This window comes from Tamandua tetradactyla, chromosome 3, assembly GCF_023851605.1.
Source record: "Tamandua tetradactyla isolate mTamTet1 chromosome 3, mTamTet1.pri, whole genome shotgun sequence".
NCBI classification, from domain to species: Eukaryota; Metazoa; Chordata; class Mammalia; order Pilosa; family Myrmecophagidae; genus Tamandua; species Tamandua tetradactyla.
In genome coordinates this window covers 10,678,248-10,698,473 of record NC_135329.1, presented here as the reverse complement: position 1 = coordinate 10,698,473, position 20,226 = coordinate 10,678,248, and the positions used below count along the sequence as shown (strand labels likewise).

General features: G+C 47.8%; 1 protein-coding gene across 3 annotated transcripts in view; it reads right to left on the bottom strand.

Annotated features, from left to right (window-relative positions):
- DPYSL5 (dihydropyrimidinase like 5) overlaps positions 1-20,226 on the bottom strand; it is a 117,770-nt gene that overhangs the window by 21,437 nt on the left and 76,107 nt on the right. For all 3 annotated transcript variants that reach the window (XM_077152356.1, XM_077152357.1, XM_077152358.1), the window contains exon 3: positions 622-780. In XM_077152356.1, the coding sequence (XP_077008471.1) occupies positions 622-780 (159 nt within the window). The remainder of the gene's footprint in view (positions 1-621; positions 781-20,226) is intronic.

The following is a 20,226-nucleotide window of genomic DNA, read 5'->3' as shown; positions in this document are numbered from 1 at the left end:
CTGGTGCCAGGGGGCTAGGCACAAACTGGGCATAAAGCTGAACTGAGAAGGGATCTGCGGGGGCCAGAGCAGAGTCTGGCCCAGCAGTGGGTTTACCAGGTGCACTCATGCCAGGCAGGTGCACTCATGCCAGGCAGGTGCACTCATGCCAGTCAGGTGCTGAGCCAATGCGGGACTCTTGGTACCGACACCTCAGCTCAGGGCTGCCAACTCCCGGGCCAAAATGGTGTGACCCGCTGTGACCTTGTTCAGCCCCTCCTCGGCAGTGGCACCTGGTAGCGTTTGTGGCTGATAAGTGAGGGGCAGAGTCAGACACAAGGAGGCATGAAAGCCCTGTGGCCAGAGGGAGGAGCAGGCGCCTAAGACCTGGCCTCTGGCCTCAGAGCCCTCATTGCACCCCAGGGCCCTATCTGCAGCAAAACTGGCTCTTTACCCAAAGTGGGGCAGGCCCCCACCCCCTTATGGGGTCATTTGGCATCGGGGAGAGTTGGGGTGCTGGGGGTGAGGAGTCGGGGGTTGGAACTGTCCCAAACTTGCAGGAGCTCCACACACCAGCTGGCTCGGCCCGAATGGCTCCTCCGGCTAGCCGAGCACCCACGTTCTCTTCCTGGATCCCATTACCTTGGGTGCCCACCAGGTGATGCCCACGTGGAGGGCATAGTCACAGCAGACCTTGGGGTCAGCCAGGCCCCGGCACTTCTCATAGGCATCCACGAGGGAGGTCTCTTTGTCGGGCAGGACGTGGCCGATGATCATGGTGGTTCCTCCTACGAGCGCTGCCTGGGGGGCGGGAAAGGAGCCGTCACATCTCCGACCCCCCAAGGAGCTCCCTTGACGAGGCAAGGGCTCCTCAGACGAACGTGCAGGACAATGCAGACTCTACCTCCCCCACTGCAAGCTGCTGCAGGGGGCCAGCGTGTGGCCAGTACACCAACCTGCTCCTTCCTCATCTGTGGCTTCTGCATTTAGGGGCGTCCCCAGGCCTGAGCTAACACAGTGAAGGGATTTCCCCCCACCCGGAAAGTATTTTGGCCCAACTTGAATATATAAACCCACCGGGATGTATGCGACAAGTCAATATACATAGTCCATTTATACCATTTGTTCATTTAGTTACACATATCTATTTAAACTGTAATATTTAAAATGTTAATTTGGATATATTGTTTTGCTTTATTCTCTAACATTTCATGAAACAACGTCATCCAAACTCTTTATACACATCTTCAACACCAGGGTCTTTGTCAATTTGTCCAAGCACATCAACTTACTTTCCATCTATTTTGTTTGAAGTCCAGCACATTTTGAATCCATGTATGATTTATCAGTGAAAAATCACCCTATGCACAATCTCCACAATATAACCACTTTAAAAGAAATCTGTTAAAAACCTCACTTGTAATTGCAAGACATATTCCCCAGGAATAATTACTAAATCTATATTAAAGTTTTCCCCATTAAAAAAAAATACCAATTTAGTCAAGTGACATCCACAATCTTCCCAAACCAGCACTGACCAAAGGCTGTTTCAGGCTAAAGCCTTGCTCTCAAACAAAACTCTATTATTAAAATTAAAATAATTGAGAAAGGGCCCCATAATAAAAGAACATTTGTGAAGGCTCTAATATCAGGCATCTTTCTTTTTTCTGATGAGTAAAGTTTGAACAAAACCATTCCTTCTACTTGGGTCCTTACAGAGACGTGGGATCTGAGCCGTGGGCCTAAGTCCCAGCTCTGCTATCTCCCAGCTGGTTTACCTCAGCCAGGTTACTTAACCTCCAAGATTCAGATGGTGGGAGTACATTTCTCTTTGGATAGTGTGGAACCCAGGTAAAATGTCATTTATGCAATGGACTTGGCAAAGGGTTCTGAATTTAGCTATTCAGAACTTACCTGCTTATCTCTGCTTTCTCTAGGGGAAGGGGGGAAGTTCAATAAAATTGTCTTATTGGTTTCATGTTTCTCTATTCAGTTAAATCCTTAATGACAAATCAGAAATCTTACAGGGAATAATGGGGGCTGGAGGATTGGTTCTGCGGTCAAACAACAATTAAAATGAAAAATCTTGCAACCCTGATTTCCCGCAGTGACTATGAATGATGCTCATCGTTGGCTGGGCCAGTGAGACCCTCACCCGTTATCGTGGGACACTCAGTGGTCTGACTTCTTGCACTTCTGAAAGCAGCCGACAGAGGGCGGTGGCTCCTCACCGCACATGTGGGAATCCTGACCAGCAGTGAAGAAAGAGAGGGAAGGGGCAGGTTGTAGCTTTACTAGCTGGCTTCTATTTATGTTTTTGCTGGATTGTGCCAGGCTGATTCATCCTCACAGCAGGTGGTTGTACTCTACTTTGTCATCAAATGCAGTTTTTGCTTTTACACATGAATATGGGGGTGTCTGATATATTGGGACTTTACACATTAAATTGCTTTATTTTTCTGCGGTTCTAGATTGCTTTCTTTTGCACCCCCTCAGTGGGTCTGTTGCCTTGGAAAGAAAAAAAAGAGAATCTGGAAATAGCACAGCATGATAAAAGAGTCGGGACTGATCTTAGTATTTGTGGGTTCCAGAGCAAGAATAAAAAAGAGATCCGTGTACCAAATTTCTAAATATTTAAAAGTTATAGATCAAATTTTGTTTAACAAACTGTTAAACAAAACATATTTTATCCTTCCACTCTGACAAGTATACCATCATAAAGCCTGAGAAGGCTGGGCTTGAATTTAGAATTCTTGCAATTCCATGTACAGTGCAGGGGACGCTGGCCCTCCACTCCCCACCCCAGAATGCAGAGACCCCACTTTCCATCCTGGATCCATCTTACAGTCTGTAAGGAGAAGCTCGGGGTCCCTCTATGTGCTGCCACTTGGGCCCATGTGGTGGGCTGGCCCCTCAGGACAGACACAGGCTGGTATAGGCCAGAACTGCTGGGGGCCATTCGGTCAGTGAGTTCCAGAGACCCAGTGTGGTCCAGGGGTGGGCCTGGGGGCTCCAGGCAGAATAGGCCCCTTGGCCTTATGGGGAGGGGGTGCAGTGTCAGAGGCCCAGAGCCGGCTCCCCTTGCCTGGGTCAGGTGCCCTGCGCAGTGGCCGTCACTTTCCCATTTACTGGTTGTAATCTAGCAGAGGCCATGTGTCCCGCTTTGCCCCACCTCCTGGGGACCTTGAGAGGATCAGTTGGCAGGGGATGCAGGAGCATCCAAAGCTGAAAAGGGGCACACACACACACGAATACCTGGGATAGGTATTACTGCCCTTACCCCAGGCCTCAAACCAGAGTTTAATGGGATTAGCAAACACTTCCTCCCCTCCGACTCAGAGCCCAGCTCAGACCCTGGCAGAACAAGCACTTCTTTCCTTCCAAGCAAGATACATATAGAGCTTGCTTTGCAAATGTGCATAGCTCCCACCCAGCGGATGAATGCTGACAAGCTCTGTCTTCCCGGGAATGTGACAGCACAGATGTGACAGACCGCTTCAGTGCCATCCCACACAAAACAGCCTTGTAGAAATCAGCACACGACCAAGCCCCTTCCCGAGGCATGGTAAAGGGGCGTACTTGGGAATATGCGATGGTGTGACTGCTGGACGGTCATAGCTGACCATGTAAGAGCCGTGCTGGTTCACTGGCAGTCATTAAACGTGATGCTCGCGAGGATGCGGGGAAATCGGCCACTCGCGTATTGCTGGGGGAGGTAAAATGGAGCAGCTGTTGTGGAAAACCTTTGGCAGTTCCTCAAAAATGTTCAATGTAGAATTACCATATGACCCAACACTCCGGGTACATGTCCCCTGAACTGAAAGCTGGGACTTGAACAGATAACCGTACACGGATGTTCACAGCAGCATTATTCACAATAGACAACAGGTGACCAGCGTCCCTCAGCAGATGTATGCGGCACATCCAGACAACGGAATGCCATTCATCCATAAAAAGGAAGGAAGTTCTGATACATGTGACAACATGGATGAACATTTGCAACATTATGCTAAGTGAAAGATGCCACGAAAGGACACATATTTTATAATTATATATAATTTTACATATATTATGAAATATCAAGAACAGGCTAATTCACAGACAGAAAGATTAGATGTTGCTGGGAGCTGGGAGAGGTTACTGCTTAATGGGTACACAGTTTCTGTTTGGGGTGATGGAAGAGTTTTGGTAACGGATGGTGGTGATGGCAGCACAACATTGTGACTGATGCCACGGAACTGTACATTTAAAAATCATTAAAATGGTGAATTTTTCTTTACTTATATTTTGGCAGAATAAATTTTTTTTAAGAAATGATACTCAGAGAGGCTAAGTTATAAGGGAAAAAGAGTGAAAAAAGCAGAATTCAATATACCTATATAAGATGCTTAGATGTTTAAACATACATCCCTTACACGAAGGAAAGAAAATGGAATGAAATAAATCAAAACATCAAGAATGTCTGTCTTTGGGGTTATGAGATGAGTAATTTATTTTTCCTACTTTTCCAGATTCTACGTAATAAGATGTGTTGCTTTTATAACACCCACTAAAAAAATTAATTTTGGAGGACCCTAAAATGACTTAAAATTTAGTGAAGAGCTTATGTGTTTAAATACTTTATTAGTAAAGTAGTTATAAAATATTCCAAACATACAGTAAAGTACAGAAAATAATAAAATACCCACCCATGTACCTACTACTCAGATTTAACAACTGTTAATACTTTTGTGTTTTTACCTCTGATTCTCTTTTCTTTTTAAAACAAAATGAGTATTCCCAATAGCGTGAAGCCCTCCCATCCCTGTCCCATCCCTCCTTCCCCTGAGGTTCTCGAGGGTGACAGGAACTTCCCCCTCGAAAGTTGGCATCTCGTTTCTTTCACTCAACATTATCTTTTATATTCCTCTACGCAGTCTTACTTCATTCATTTTAATTCATTCGGAGTATGAACGATCCTCAATTATGTGGTTATTTACCAGCTCATGGACATTTACTATGCTGAGCGTTTTCCAGTGTCTCCTCTGCATAGGAGAGCAGCACCTGCGGGAGGAGGGACCGCGGGCTTTCCCGCGCGGGCGGTGGGAGGTGGGAGGTGGACCGCGGGCTGCGGGGTGGGCAAGGCTCCCACGAGAGTAGGCCAGACCCAGGAGCTGTCAGCCACCGAGGGCCTCCTTGAGACTGTGCCTGGCAAAACCGCCTGCTTACCAAGCCAGCCAAGCAGTCCCCCTTCTGGATGGGCATTGTTTTCATCCTGAATGTAGTAATTCACTGCTAAAGACATTAGAACCATTTGTTTAATCAACAGAGACACAGCACCATTTTATACTTGCGGCAGGACCGAAGCATAATTTCACTATTTCAAAGGGTTACGGTTATTTTGCTTTTGACATTGATGATATATGTGGTTGGGTAGATCTGGATTTATTTGCTGCCCAGTGTGAGGGTTAAGTCAACTTGGCTACGTTTGGTCAAGCAGGCACTGGCCTGATGGTTACTGTGAGAGAACTTCATGAGTTTAAATCATTAGTCATCTGTTTGCATCTATAGCTGATTATATCTACACTCAACAAAGGAGACTGCCTTCAGTAATGAGAGACATCTCATCCAATCAGCAGAAAGTCTTAAAGAGGGACCTGATGATTTCAGCAGTCAGGAAGAACTGCTATCTCTACTTCAGCCAGCCAGCTTCTCCTGGGGAAGTCATCAAAACCTCCACTGGAGTCCCCAGCTTGTGGCCTGCCCTATGGTATTGGGACTCGCCAATCCCCACAGCCGCCACCCCATCCATTCCTTAAGAAAACCCAATACACTTAATGATAATCCACTTGATGGCACAATTCCCAGACAGACACTTGGTAAAGAGCACGAATTTGCACTAGAACTTATTCTAAGCCTTGCATAAATGTCATCTTTGTGCTTTGGAAGTTCGCTAGAACTCTGGGCACGCTGAGGTCTCCATATGTACCTGGGACCTGCTTACTGAGTTGGAAAAAATTTTTCAGGTACCTGTGCCCATTCGGGTATGATTTATTTGCCGATTTCCTGGTTTTGGAGAGAAATCTGCTTGGAGAGAGTCACTCTCGTACCATCTTCTACACTGCTGCTGCGCCAATCGTGTTCTGCTGAGTTTCCTGTAGCAGCAGTTTCTCTTCTTTTTCTTTCTCCCTCCACCTTCCCCTGCTCCCTTTTTCTGGCCCCTGAACGTTTAATTCTCTTGCTGCAAGGCCAAGAACCAAGCATGGTGCAGGAAAGCACTTGGGGCACAGCTAATCCATGGGGTTTCTCGTTGGGGGAGAGAGAGGGAAAGTCTTCCTGGAGCTACTTTCATATGGATGCAGAAGGAAGGGTTGGGGGTGGTTGGGGACATGATTGGGCTCAGAAAAGCAGGGTGTGAAACCTGGATCTGCTACTATCTAGATCTACAGATTAAAGGCAACTCAGTGGTGACACCAGGAACAATTCTGCCTGGAGAATAAAATGACAAGCTTCTGGATGTGTTCTGTAAACTAGTAACTGCAGCATATACATTCCTACATTGCTTAGTGCAGCTGGGGAAACCACCATTTGTTCAGGCGGATCTGCTTCTCTTCGAGTTGCAGAAAATTATCTTCCATCTTCTACTCAGAACCCCCAAAGTACAAGGGAAAACAAAACCCAGTGGTTCCTCTCTCTCTGGGCCAACTCCTTCACCCCAGGATTTGTTGGCTGCTGGTCCTCTGGAAAGCCAGCTTGGCACAGCCACGCCCCAGGACATAGCAGGTCCTGAGCCAGCCCCAGAAGAAGGGCTGGGCATTTCAGATGTCGTGATACATGCATGGTACTGTGGTTGGCACACAGCAAACACCCTCCCCATCATGAGACACCAGCCCACGAGCCCCAGGCTCAAGGGTATGTGGCCTGAGCAGTGGCAGGGGGCCCCATGCCTAGAAGAGCCCCAAATTTCGTTTAATGCTCTGTCACTGTCTTGAAATTCCAAACTAACTTAAAACAAGGGGCCCAAATTTTCCTTTTGCACCAGGCCCTGCACATTTTTAGCCATCCTGCCATCAGCTAATGCCCTCCAGGCCTGGTCTAGTAAGCGTGGCACAAACACTCCTACATTGCTTCATTCTGTTGGGAAAGCCAACATTTGTTCAGGTGGAGCTGCTTTGGGTGGATCAACCATCAGGCCTGTAATGGCCTTACTGGCAGCCAGCTCTTGCTGTGGGCTCAGGACACAACCACTGAGTCTTCCCTAGACAAATCCTTTCCACATGTTGCATGCTGGCCCTCCTCTCCATCCTTGAGTGAAGTCTCCTCAACACCTTCTATTGATTGCAGCTTTTCTCTGAAGAAAAGAGCCTCTCTCTCTCCAGGGCATCCCAGTGATGATGGATCGGTTCCCTGGGGCCATCTCTGCTCCTCTGGCTGTGGCTCTCAAGCCTCTTCCTGATCCATTATCTACAGCCACTGAGCTCATCCTGCCCCTGACTTCTCTCCTGTGACCCACACAGCACTCCGAACCTTCCTTTTACTTTCACGCCTACCTTCTGGGTCCCCGGGTTCTCCCACATCAGCTTCCAAACTCATCTAAAACTCTCTTAACATTAACAAAGGAAGCAGGCAACATTAGATCCACATGTAAAGATCAGTGGACAAACAGAACTAGAAAAAAAAGCTCATTTTTAATAGAAATGACTGTTCAAAATAGTATCAGCAGTCTCAGCAGCACAAGATAATATTCCTAAATGATGACAGACGGCATCAAGTCCAAAAGGTGACCAGAGGAAGGAGAGGTCACGTGAGGACAGGATAGGCAGGCTCTGAGCCAGAGATGGGCGTGGTTTGGGCAGGCCAGGACACACTGGGGCAGAAGATGAGGTGGGCAAAGTCAGGGGACAGGAAATAGACCTGCTTGACTTGAGGCAGGTCTGGTTACAACCAAACTGTGTGGGCCTTATGGTGGTTTGGAGCTCTGTACCCCCCCAAATCATGTTCTTACACATAATCCATTTCTGTGGGTATGATGTCTTTTATGTAGAACCTTTGACAAGGTGACTTCAGTACAGGATGGGTCTTAATCCTATCAATGAAGGCCTAATGCAGAAGCCAGAGGAAGCAGCCAGAAGCTGGAAGTCAAGGGGACCGAGGAGCCAGGAGAGGCCGCCACGTTCATTGCCACATGATGGAAAAGCCAAGGATCAAGGATCACTGCAGCCAGCCCCAGAATGCCACGGTTTTCTGGGAGAAAGCATTGCCTAATGACAATTTTGGACTTCTAGCCTCAAAGCAGTGAGCCAATAAATTCTCATTGTTAAAGCCAACCCATTGCATGGTATTTGTCTTTGAAGCCAGGAAACTTAAACAACCAGATGCCATCCTCTCAGCAAAGTATGTCAAGTTGTGTTTGTGGAGATGATGGTGACAAGGGAGGTTGGGGCTTGTGAGGTTTGGGTGCGCACATACTGACAGAGGGGTCTCTGGCTACAGCCCCAGCCCTGGGCACATCTGAGGACCAGGAAGGGAGTGTTGTGACAGCTGAGACGGACTGCTCGGGGCCTCTGCTGTAAGCCATGTATCTCCACAGCAGGCTCTGGGACCAAAGAAGGACAGGGAACTCAAGCCTCAGGAACGTTACTCTGGCCGGGTACGCAAGGGGAACTCTGGGGCTGGGGTCATGGACCTGAATTTGGGGACTGAGATGGAAGGGGCAGATGTGAAACACACTGCACAGTCTGGGGACACAAAAGGAGGTGATGGGGGGTGGGGTCTATACTTGAATGACTGCCAAAAAAAAAAAAAACAGTGTCATGAGAGGGAAGATCCAATTTAGGAGGGAAGCATTTAGACATATTGAGATAGAGCTGACTGGGGCACATTCAAGTGGAGATGAAACTCACTGATTGTAATTGACCCCACTGAGCATGTCCTCTGCCGGGCACTGTGCTGAGGCTGTTTCATGCTAAAAATCACCCTGTGAAATAGGTGTCACTTTCCAGGTGAGGAAGCTGAGGGAGGGTATCCATGGCTGGGAGAGCACCTCTTCTCATCCATTCAGGAGGGGATCAAGGAGGAGACAGTCAGAGTTGACAAGGAAGAAAGGTGAGTGAGCTCAGTTCCTTGGTCCCAGATTTCTTAGCCAAGCCAGAGATGAGGTCAAATCCCTGGAGGAGAGGTTTCGAGAAGATGAAGAGTGTTGATCTGAGCTGAGATGAGGCTGATGAAAACCAGGGTGGGAATGTAAGAGGGCTTGGCTGAAATGAACATGTTGCTGTGATGGACCAGTTCTGGGAAGCCAGGAGCAGGGGCCGAGAAAGCAGGCTGGGAGAGTGGAAGGGATGGGGGCCTAGGGGTTAAGGATGGCCAACAAAGGGCTCCGGGTGGGGGTCTAGCACAGCCACAGAGTGGGTGGGCAACCAGGGGAGGGGTCCCAGGGCAGGCCCAGAGTGGCATCTGCATTTTGAAGTTTGTTAGAAATGGAATTCAACTCTCTGATGGTAGGGAGGTGCTGAGGCGGTAGGCAGGAAGTCTGGAGACTGGTGGACACGGACTCAAGTTTTGGCTCCATCCCTTAAGAGTCCTGTGGTTTGGGCAAATGAGTTTTGACATGGCTGGATGGCAGTGCCAGTCCCTGGGAGGGGGGCGGGGTGGGGGGTAGAGGATGAGGAGTCCAGTTGGGGGGGGTGTTGGTAGGGACCTCGGGGGTATCCCCAGTGAGGGGTGTCTAGGCTGACGCTATGAAGTCAGAGGTAATCCATTCCCTAGGGAGGGAAGGTGGCTATAAGGAGATGATCTGGAATGGAACCTTGAGAGGCAGCAGCACAGGGCAGGGTGGTTAAGGTAAAGACACAACCAGAATGGAGACTGGGAAGGTGCTCCAAGAGGAGAAAGACCATCTAGAATGGAGTCATGGAAGCCAAGCCAGTATCCTTCCACATCACAAAATTCCCTGGCTCACCAGCTTCAAGAAGAGGTGAGCTGTCCTTAGAGTTAAGATGCAGGGCCTCCAGGAAACCTCACTGGCCCCACCCCTCCCCCATCAGTGACCAGATCAGGGCAGCTGCTGGGTTTCCGAGCCTGTGAGCTCATCTGCCCAGGAAGCCCTCACCTGCCCCAGGTCCAGCCCGACAGGTAGGCTCCAGATGCCCACACACTACCCTACCCAGGCGGCCGCCAAGAATGGAGAGGAAGGTCCGGGATTTGGTGCCATGTTCGCACCACCACTCCTTTCTCTGGCCTCATTTATACAGAACAGGGCTGATCTCCAGGCTGCTGGGAGCAGCTGGGTCATGCTCAGGGCAGAAGGAGGCTGTGCAAGGGCCCCTACCCCTCCTTCCCGTCTGCCACAAATTCCTAAATACAAAGAGGGCTGGCTCTCTGCAGAGCTGCTCAAGCAGCAGTGCTGGTGGCAGAACTGCCTGGAAAGGCTCATTTCTGAGGGCCCCAGAGGGAAAGAGGGTTTTTAGGCTCTAGGATTCTCATTCCTGCAGAGGTCTAAGACAGCAGGGGATATAAAATCCTTGGGGTGAAACTAGACCCAGCCCCTTTCTGCCTCAGCATGGGGAACCCTCCAGGTTTCCCTCATCTGGTTTCCACAACCCCCCTGCGCGGCAGACATTGCCATCATCTCGGCTGTTTAAGACATGAGCCAAGACTGGGTTCCAGGTGTAGTTTTTTACCGTAAATCCCATATTCTCCTGCTGAAAGAGTAGCCAGCCCAGAACCCCACAGCCTGGGGCGAGCCCAGCCCAGCTTCAGGGTCTCCCAAAGGATGCGCTTACCACAGACAACGGTAAGGAAGGACACACGTCTGTCCCAACACTGTCTCATTTTGGAACGAGGAATTCATGAATTCTTACTGGTGGGAGGAATACAAACCCACGCATGATTTTTACTGGAGACTTGACACACATTTCTATGGTTAGGACATTTTCCCTTAAAGCCTGGAATAAACTAGGTTTGCTCCCAGACGCGCCAGACTTGCACATCCCGGGGACAGAGAAGCCGTCTGCTTGTAAAAAGCACCGCCATGCCCACTGAAGCCATCCGCCACTGTCGGGGTTACTCTTCATTTTACAGAGAAGAAAACGGGCTCGGAGGAAGTCACACTGCCAGGCAGAATGAGGGTTCATCTGACTCAAGAGCCCCAGATTTCCTGGACATTCTATCAGCCGGGGGCAGCCCTGGGCTGAGTAAGGGGCTCCCTTGCTCTACGATTCCTCCAAGAATGGAGAAGGGCCCGAGTGGAAATCGGACCTAACTGCAGCTCGGAAACAGAGGGGTAGGGCACGGCTCAAGCTTGAATCACAGGGCTAAAACGGAGAATTGTGCCAACGCTGAAAATTATGAAATGAGGAGCTCCAGGCTTCCCTCCAACCCAGAAAGATTGCCTTCACTGCCGAGCATCCTATTTAAATGCATTGTGTTTAATACAAAGCTGCAGTACAGAGCAGACTGCCTCCTGACATGCAGTTACCATGGAGACTGCAGATCATCCTCAAAGGGAGTTACGTGGCAGAGGGAGCGTGGCTGGCAGCTTCTGAGAAGCCAAGGGGCCTGTGGAAGCATTTCTAAAATAGAGTGGCACAGAGAGGCCCTTTGTCGCCCACCTCCTTAGCAAAGGCCCTTCTAATCCAAAAGCAGAGACAGTTTACAGGGCAAGCCAGCCACAGGGGTCTTTATTAGAAAGCCAGCCTGCCCAAAGATGCAAGAGAAGAGCGACTTAACAATTTTGGAATGAAACACACATAACACTACTTGCTGTCCTTCCCTTGGCTGCTCTGATGTTGATTATGTTCTCATTTTCAGCCCAAAGCTAACTGATGACAGAACCAGAAAGCCACTAAGGAGAGGCTGCCGCCAGCCCTGCCTGGATGTGCGGTGTCGAGGAAAGGGGCCACGAGTCCAGGCTGGGAGACCTGTGCCTGCATGTATGAGCTTGGTAAGTTATTTCACCTCTCTGAGACACTCAGTTTCTCCACCTGCAAAGTAGGGATAATAAAACCTGCTGGAGCAAGCAAAATAAATGCATATTCGATATAGAAGAGCTCTGACAAGTGGGCTGAATGTTGGGCTTGATGGTTCAGATGTGCTCTATTGCAACAGGGATAGGGTGGGGGTGGGAGTGCAGGGAGGGGGTTGGGGAGCTACACACTGCCAGGTGCACCCAACAGTCTGGGATCCTGGAGCCCAATTAGAGGTTGAGCATGCCCCAGTTCCCCCTTGGCAGTAAGAATATATTTGATGGGCTCCTAGGTCTAGAGATATAGGGATATGGAGTCAGAGGGTTTGAAGTTATTCTAGATGCTCTGCCCTCCTTATGCCTGGCAAAGCGAGAACTCATCAAGTGACAGCTACAGTCCAGGCCTGGTGGGAACAAAGGATGCCAAAAAAGAATGGAAGCCTCAGGATCAGAGGTGAAGGCAGAGGCCGTGGCAATGGCTCACGGGGTAGAACTTCTGTTCAAGAGAGGATTTATCCTCATCCTTTCAGGACTCCCTGTTCTACTCCTATTCTCCACTGATCTTAATTGAAAGCAGTAGTGGGGGCAGAATAATAAAAATCGTTTCCCATGACCTAGCCACTATTTAAATTAAGATGCAAAAGATGTGAAGGCATATACTTACATCAGTGTTATAATCTTGTCATAGACACCCCTCACACACACACAAATAACTTGAAAAAATTGTAAACTTAACCAAAAGGGACCATGCTAAGAGCTGAGAATGTTTTAAAAGTGCATGATTAATGCACTCGGTTCTCAGTTCTCTACATTTTTGATGTGCAGCCTACATTTTTATAAAGTTTGTTTCCAAGGACCTAGAATAGCCAAAACAAGTCTGAAAAAGAACAAAGTTGGAGGACTCACACTACTTGTTTTGAGACATTTCAGACAGTCATCAATGCAGTGTGGTACTGGTGTGAAAAGAGACAACAGATCAAAAGACCAGAAAAGAGAATCAGAAATAGACCCGTATGTATAAGATCAATTTGATTTTTCACAAAGCATAATCTTTTCAACAAAGGGTGCTAGAACAATTAGAGAGCCATATGCAAAAATAAAAAATGAGCTTTGACCTTTACCTCCATATTAAAAGAAAAAAAAACACCTCAAAATGGATCACAGATCTCGTTGAAGGAGCTAAAATTATAAAACTTCTGAAAGAGAATATAGGAGAAAACCTTAGCGACCTTGGGTTTGGCAAAAAATTCTTGACCACATGACAAAACACATGAACTATTAAAGAAAAAGAAATCAACAAATTGAACTTCATCAAAATTTAACACTTCTGTTCTTCAAAAGACACTGTTAAGAAAATGAAAAGGCAAGCCACAGACTAGGAGAAAACATTTGCAAAACAAAAAGGACTTGTAACTCAAATATATAAACAACTCTTACAACCCAATAAAAAAGAAGACCAACAACTCAAGTAAAAAATGGGCAAAAGATTTGGACAGGCCCTCTGCCAAAGGAGATTTGCAGAAGGCAAATAAACACATAAGAGACTTCAACATCATTAGTTGGTAGAGAAATGCAAATCAAAACCACAGTACGGTACCACTACACACCTAATAGAATGGCTAAAAATACAAAGACTGCCCATAACAAGACAAGGCAAGGATGCTGAGCTGCTGCTGGTAGGAATAAAAAATGTCACAACCACTCTGGAAACCAGTTTGGTGATTTCTTACAAAGTGATACATCACCTACTGCATGTCCCACTTTCCACTCCTAGGCAATTACCAAAGGAAAACAGATGTCCATGCAAACACCTGTACACAAATGTTGGTGGCTTATTTATTTCTAATAGCCACTTAATAATGCTGAGTGAAAGTAACTAAATAGTACATACTTCATTACATATATAATATACATTACATATATATATAAATTATCTACATATATAAATGCTAGAAAATTCTAACTAATCTTTAGCATCAGAAAGCAGGTCTGTGGCTACTTGGGATGGGGGTGAAGGGAGGAAGGGAGGGAAGGACCAAGAGGAAACTTTAGGAGGTGATGGATATGTTTATTTACTGGTTTGGTGATGGTTTCATGGTATACACATATGCCAAAATTTATCAAAGTGTATACTTTAAATACATGCAACTTATCATATGGTCATTTATCCCTTAAAAAGTCATTTTTTAAAAAAGTAACACATAGATTATAAAAAGAAAAAAAAAGATGGATTCCCAGTTACCTAATCTTGGCCCTCTTCTTTCTATTCACATTCCTCCCAAGAATAAAGCTAACTTTTATTTTATTTTTAAATACTAACTGGAGAATACCATGGAGAATTTAAATCTAACAGCAAAGTTATTAGTTAATGGATTAGGGGTTGGAGTCATGAATCTCTAATAGTACTCCAAATGGTAAAATTGTGTGTGCGTTTGTGCATGCATATGTGAGCATCAGTATCTGTGTCTGTCTGTGTATAGGTGAGTGTGTACATGTGTATGTGTGCATGTGATATGAAAGATAAGCATTAGGTTGAGGAGAAAGTTCTTACTACAGTTGCCTTAACAGTTTTATCTCTATATAGTCTCAAAGGACCCTTATTTAATTAACCGAAAATAAGAAAGGATCAGGAGAGAAAAGTGGTGCGTCACAGTGACAGCCTCGGGGGGAAGAATGAGGCTGAACTACCAAGAGGAAACAGACGGTGTCTACACATGTCCAGCTCTCAACACACCACCTCCAGGACACGAGCCATATGTTCAGCCAAGAGACAAGCTCAGCAGGTTTGCGGGCCCAGAGATTTTCAGTTCAGAGTTGTGAAGCCTTCCATAAGGCCACGTTCAAATATGACTTAAAATAATGAAAAAGATATGCAGCTTTAACAAAAGAAAAGGAAGAAGAAAATACATCACATCTTCTATGTATTTTTCAATCACTGATACATACCGTGCACGAAGGCTTTTGCCCTTCCTACTTTTTCTCTTTTGTAAAACTCAGAGAATGAGAACAGAAATGCAGAAATGAGGTATGAAAGGTTTCCAAGATGCTTGGGCCCAGTCAGTGGAGGGTGTGTTTTTTTATATTCTAAACCAAAGGTTTTAAATGCAATGCTGTCTCTGTATTGAAAAATCCTTTGCAAACATTCTTTACTTCCGGGATTGAGGAGCTGCTCGGGCACCAGTGGAGGTCTTTTTCCAAAGCTAGATGTAAAAATTTATAAAAAATGATAGATCTCCCTTCCCACGTCTGTTCTAAGAAGGGTCAAACTGGCCTACATTTGCGTCCACCAATTAATGTAGGCGTGGAATAACTGTCAGTGAGGTTTGGTTAAGCAGGTAACTGATCTGAAGCGGGACATCTTTAAATAGCTCCTCATGCCTACAGAGTTTATAAGTAGCCATTTCTCCTTTTAGACAGACAGAAGAAAAGTGCCTAGAATTCACCACCATTCTATAACACTCTTTGAAATCTAAAACACACAGAGTCAACCCTAAGAGTAGAAATGGAATCCAGTCTTTTAGTTCTTGCTTGATGCCTAACAGTTTAACAAATGGATTTTCCAGGAGCTGGTCTTCAAGCTGCATGATTTATTTAACGAATGCACAGTGCTTGATAAGCACAAGGTACTATTTTTCAGTCTTTTATGGACAGTAACTCATTTGCCCCTCATAAAGCTCTACTATCATCCCCACTTTCCAGATGGGGAAACTGAGGAACGGAGAGAGATTAACCTGCCCAAATCACACAGGAAGTAAATGGCAGGGCCGAAATTCAACCTCAGGCGGCCTGCCCCACAATTAACTACCGTGCTCTGCTGGCATCCATCTATCTCTCAAATGTCTGTTGTAGGTACAGAGTTATGCAAATTCTGTAGGGAGACACAAGTTAAATATATATCATGGTATACAGCCTAGCTGGGAGACAAACAACCTGGAAAACAATGTGAAAACCACAGGCTGGTGAGAAGACAGTGGATCCTGGAGCTGAATGAGCTGGAGAAAAAAACGTGGCATGAACGAGGAAGGCCATGAAGGGGGGTTCTGTTGGCAGGTGGGGAGGGATGGCAGGAAGGAGCATGGGATGTTTATGGGGCAGGTTCCGGGGAAAACCATCATCCTGATGTTCGGGACACATGGGGGGAACAGCTGCGAATGAGGGCTGGGTAGGGAGAAGGCCAGATTCCTTAGACACCAGGGAGCCTTCGCAGGTCCTCAAGCAGTGACATGATGTGACACAGAGAGTTGTAGAGCGAAAGAGTGGAAAAGGTAATTTTTGGTAATAAATTTAATGCACAGTTTTTAAGAAGTGTGGATAGTTAGAGCAAAGTTGGAATGGAAAACATTTATAGAATGACTGTGCTTGCACGTGATCCCCAGAGGCAGGCAGAAGTCTAAATTGACCCCCTGTGGAGTGTGCAAGGAACCTGGAAACATAATGGGCTCTTGCTCCTGGGATTCGGTTATGTTACAGGGCACAGCTGACTTCAAGAACCGGGGATTATCCTTGGTGAGCCTGGCCGAATCAGGGGAGACTTTCCAAGGGACAGGACTCTTCTTGGTAAAAGAGATTCAAAGTCAGATTTAAAGCACGAGGGACATCTGAGGTGAGGAAGAGTCTGTATTGCCGGCTTAGAAGATGGAGGAGGCCACATGGCAAGGGATGCTCGTGGCCTCGAGGAGCTGAGAGCGGCTCCCGGCTGATGGCCAGTTGTACAGCTGCAAGGAGCTGATATCTGCCACCTCATGAATCTGGAGAGGAAAGCAGCCCGGCCAATGCCCTGATTGGAGTCTGGAGAGACCCTGAGCACAGAACCTAGCCATAGCATGCCCACACTTCCAACCCATAGAATTGAGGGCTAATAAATGGGTGTCATTCTCAGCTGCTAGGTCTGCATGATTTGTTATGCAGCAATAGAGAACTAACAAACCCTGGGAGGGGCTAGGCAGAGGCAGGGATGTTCTCTAGAGAGTTGGGAAGAGGCGGTCGCTTCATTGGGCTCTTATGGCAATTGTGGATGAGTCAGAGAAGAAAGTGAAGGGAAGAGACCAGCTGTGCCATCTCAACCAGCAAAGCCAGGCCAGAGGGGTGGTGGGGTAGCAGGAGGGACAGGCCTGGGGGGGGACACCTGAGTGTGCACAGCAGCTGGGAGATGAGGGCCAATTCCCAGGAGAGGGCCGGCAAATGCAAGGACACAGGCAGTGCGAGCAATTTCAACGTGAAGCCGAAGTAGATGCATCTTCGCTCCAAGAGACCCACAGAACAAGAAGAGAGCCAAGACCAGGCCGGGTGGAGGCAGGTTGTCATAGGTAGAGTACTTTTCTTGCAACACCTCACTTAATCCTCATGACAATCCTTTTGAGGTCTTATTTATTTTCGTTTTACAGAACAGCATCCTGAAGCACTCAATTTGCTGCAACTCACACAGCCAGTCAATTGCAGATTTGAAGCCAAGGAGGTCAGACCCGAGAGTCTGTGTTCTTTTCACTACATGGGTGGACAGGGAGGGGACCGGGACCCTGAGGCCTTTAGGCTTCATTGAGCTAGTGGGGCAGGGGGCTGTGCTGTGTCCAGCCTGTGTCCTGCATTCCTTTTGGGAGAGAGGGATGTGAACCTTGGTCCTGGTACTGAGGTACAGTAGGGGAGGAAATGATGCTGGAAAATAAAAGCAAGGAGAAGGGCTGTGTTCCAGCAGTTTCCTGGAGATGTTTTCCTCCTCCCTTACTCCTGGGAGGTGTCAGCAGAGCCCAAGTGGAAGACCCTGGCGAGCGGCCCTGAGCCCCCCAGCAAAGGGGCATGCAGCATCCTGAAGGAAGGGGTCTGTGCCGGAGGAGAGGCTGAGAAGACGGAGATGGAGAGCCCCCCTTACCAGGCTGCACAGCTGGAAGGGGGCCCGGCTCATCTGCTGGGCAGGTGCAAACTGTGCCTCTAGGAGCCCTGGGGGGGCCCGGGCACTGCTCTGGGGCATCTTAAGGGAGGCAGCAACTGCCCTGAGCCCCAGGACCTTGCCGTCCAACAGCTCCATTTCCATGTCTTTTCTGCACTGGGGTTTGATGTTAAGATTTTATTTGCGAAAGGGCCCTGCTACTTTCAAGTGTTTGAGAAAAATCACTGCTATAGTCTAATATTCTGGTGATGCCACCACACTTGGCAGATAAAGTAATGGTAGAAACAGTGCCCAGCTGACTCTGCCAAGTGTCCTGAGCACCTACGTGTGTCTGGTATCGCTTGGGAGGGGGAGCAGGGAACGTACAGTTTAGCAACACTGACTTTTTAGGTTATCCAAGAGATGACACCCCCTGACTTGGCAATCAGTGATAACTTAGGGTTAATGAATCTGAAAGGGATAATTTTGTTATACTTAAGAACATGGACTAAGTAAAAACCTTTCTCCAAATGAAATTTAAACCCAAGAATATTAATATTGTTATAAGTAAAAAACAACCCACAAGCATGGTATGAGGAAGGAGTACTGAGCTAATAGCCAGTTCTGGATCTGGCCAAGCATTTGGCCAAGATTCCATGGTTGGCCAGTTTTTTAGCTCCCTTATACAGCCACTGCTTTATGAATGGTAAACACTGTCCAGCTACAAGGCACTGGCATTGTTACCTGCCCAGGTGAGAGTGATGGTCTGGGGTGGGCAGAGAACTCCCGCTGCACTTCGGCTCTCATCTGGTCCAGGCAAGTTCAGAGTCACAGAGAGTATCAAGGAGCCTATTTGGGTGCAGCCAACTGAGAGGTCACAGGCTCTGGAAGGGGTGAGACTTGCATTCAGGTCCACACCACCTCTGGGACTTGGGGAAACTTGTTCATCCTTCGCTGGGCTCCAGCCAATAGGGAGGTGGGATGAGAAAATTTCTATGGTCCCTTCCAGCTTTTACAGGAATGAAAACAACTTGAGAACATCAATTAATAAGCAAGACCACAAGAATCTGGATCCTGACAAGCAGGAAGTGTTTGTGTAGAGCTTAAAGACTGCAAAGACATTTTGGCCAGAAAGGAACAGAAGCTGAAAGAATACCAGAGTCAAAGAAAAGCAAGAAAGGGCGCTAGTAGCATTTAAAGGGTGGACTCCAAGAGTGCAAATTTCAGAGGCAAAAATAAATAGTCTGTTGGATGGACAAATGGGATCCTTGGAAAGGATGCTGGAGAGCTGGAAAACAGTGTTCGCTTGTCCTATCTCGGGACCTGCCACATTTGGTTCCATCCTGTGCAGTGGGAGAGGGCAGGACCCCCACCAGGGGCGGGATGGGGGCCCATCCCAGCCTATGCCAGTCAACTGCCCCTGGCTGACCCCAGGCTGGCCAAGCACGCTCTGGGCATGACCGGCTTCCCCTGTGGGCTGACTACGAGAACAGAGTCCTGCTGATGCTGATTCTGGGCTAGCAGGGGGCTGTGTCTGGGCCTTCGGAGAAGAGGGGCAGGTCCAGCCAGACTTCTGCCTGATTCCACTTCTCCACTGCCAGCCTCTGGCTCACCGGTGCTTGTTAGGGGGCACAGACAAGGGGTAGAACACAGACAGGGTCAGGGAAACTTAGCTCTAGACCTCAGGCTGGGGTTTGGGGGCCCAACCACAGGACCCTGAAACATCAATAGGAGGGAAGGAAAGAAGACTAGAGGGCAAGGCAGAGTAGGCCCCAGCCTTCAAAGGGGACTCGGATGTCAGCAGCATGCACTGCTGAGGGTCAGGTCATTGTGCCAAGGAGAACAGCCAAAAAGGTCATCAGTGACCACCTGCCAGAGGCCAGAATCACCAGATGCTTCAAAACAGACACTGACAGGGAAGGGCCAGCCCTACAGGGAACGATGGAATTGACCAGGGGTGGGCCCTGGACACCAGCAGCGTCTCCAGGTGGTTTTAATGTAATTTATACCCAAGGGTTGAAAACCACTGGCCTTGACAGTGGTTCTTAATGTATTTTGGAGGGGAAGGAGGCAGAAAGGACAGGTAGGGGCATTTTTCAATGGCACGTGCCTGCCCCCTGCATCAAATGATACATGTCCACTGACATCCTGGTGAAGAGGCTGATGCCTGTAGTTTAAAAAACCTGACTGGGGGACAGAGGTCAAGGGTAGTTCAGTGGTAGAAGTCTCGCCTGCCATGTAGGAGAGACCTGGGTTCAATTCCTGGTCCATGTACTTCCCAAAAACCAAACTGTCATGGTCAGGTTCACATGTCAACTTGGCCAAGTGGTGGTACCTGTTTGTCTGGATGGGCAAATGCTGGCCTGTCTGTTGCAATGAGGACATTTCATAGAATTAAATCATGATCATGTCAGCTGCATCCACAGCTGATTTCATTTGT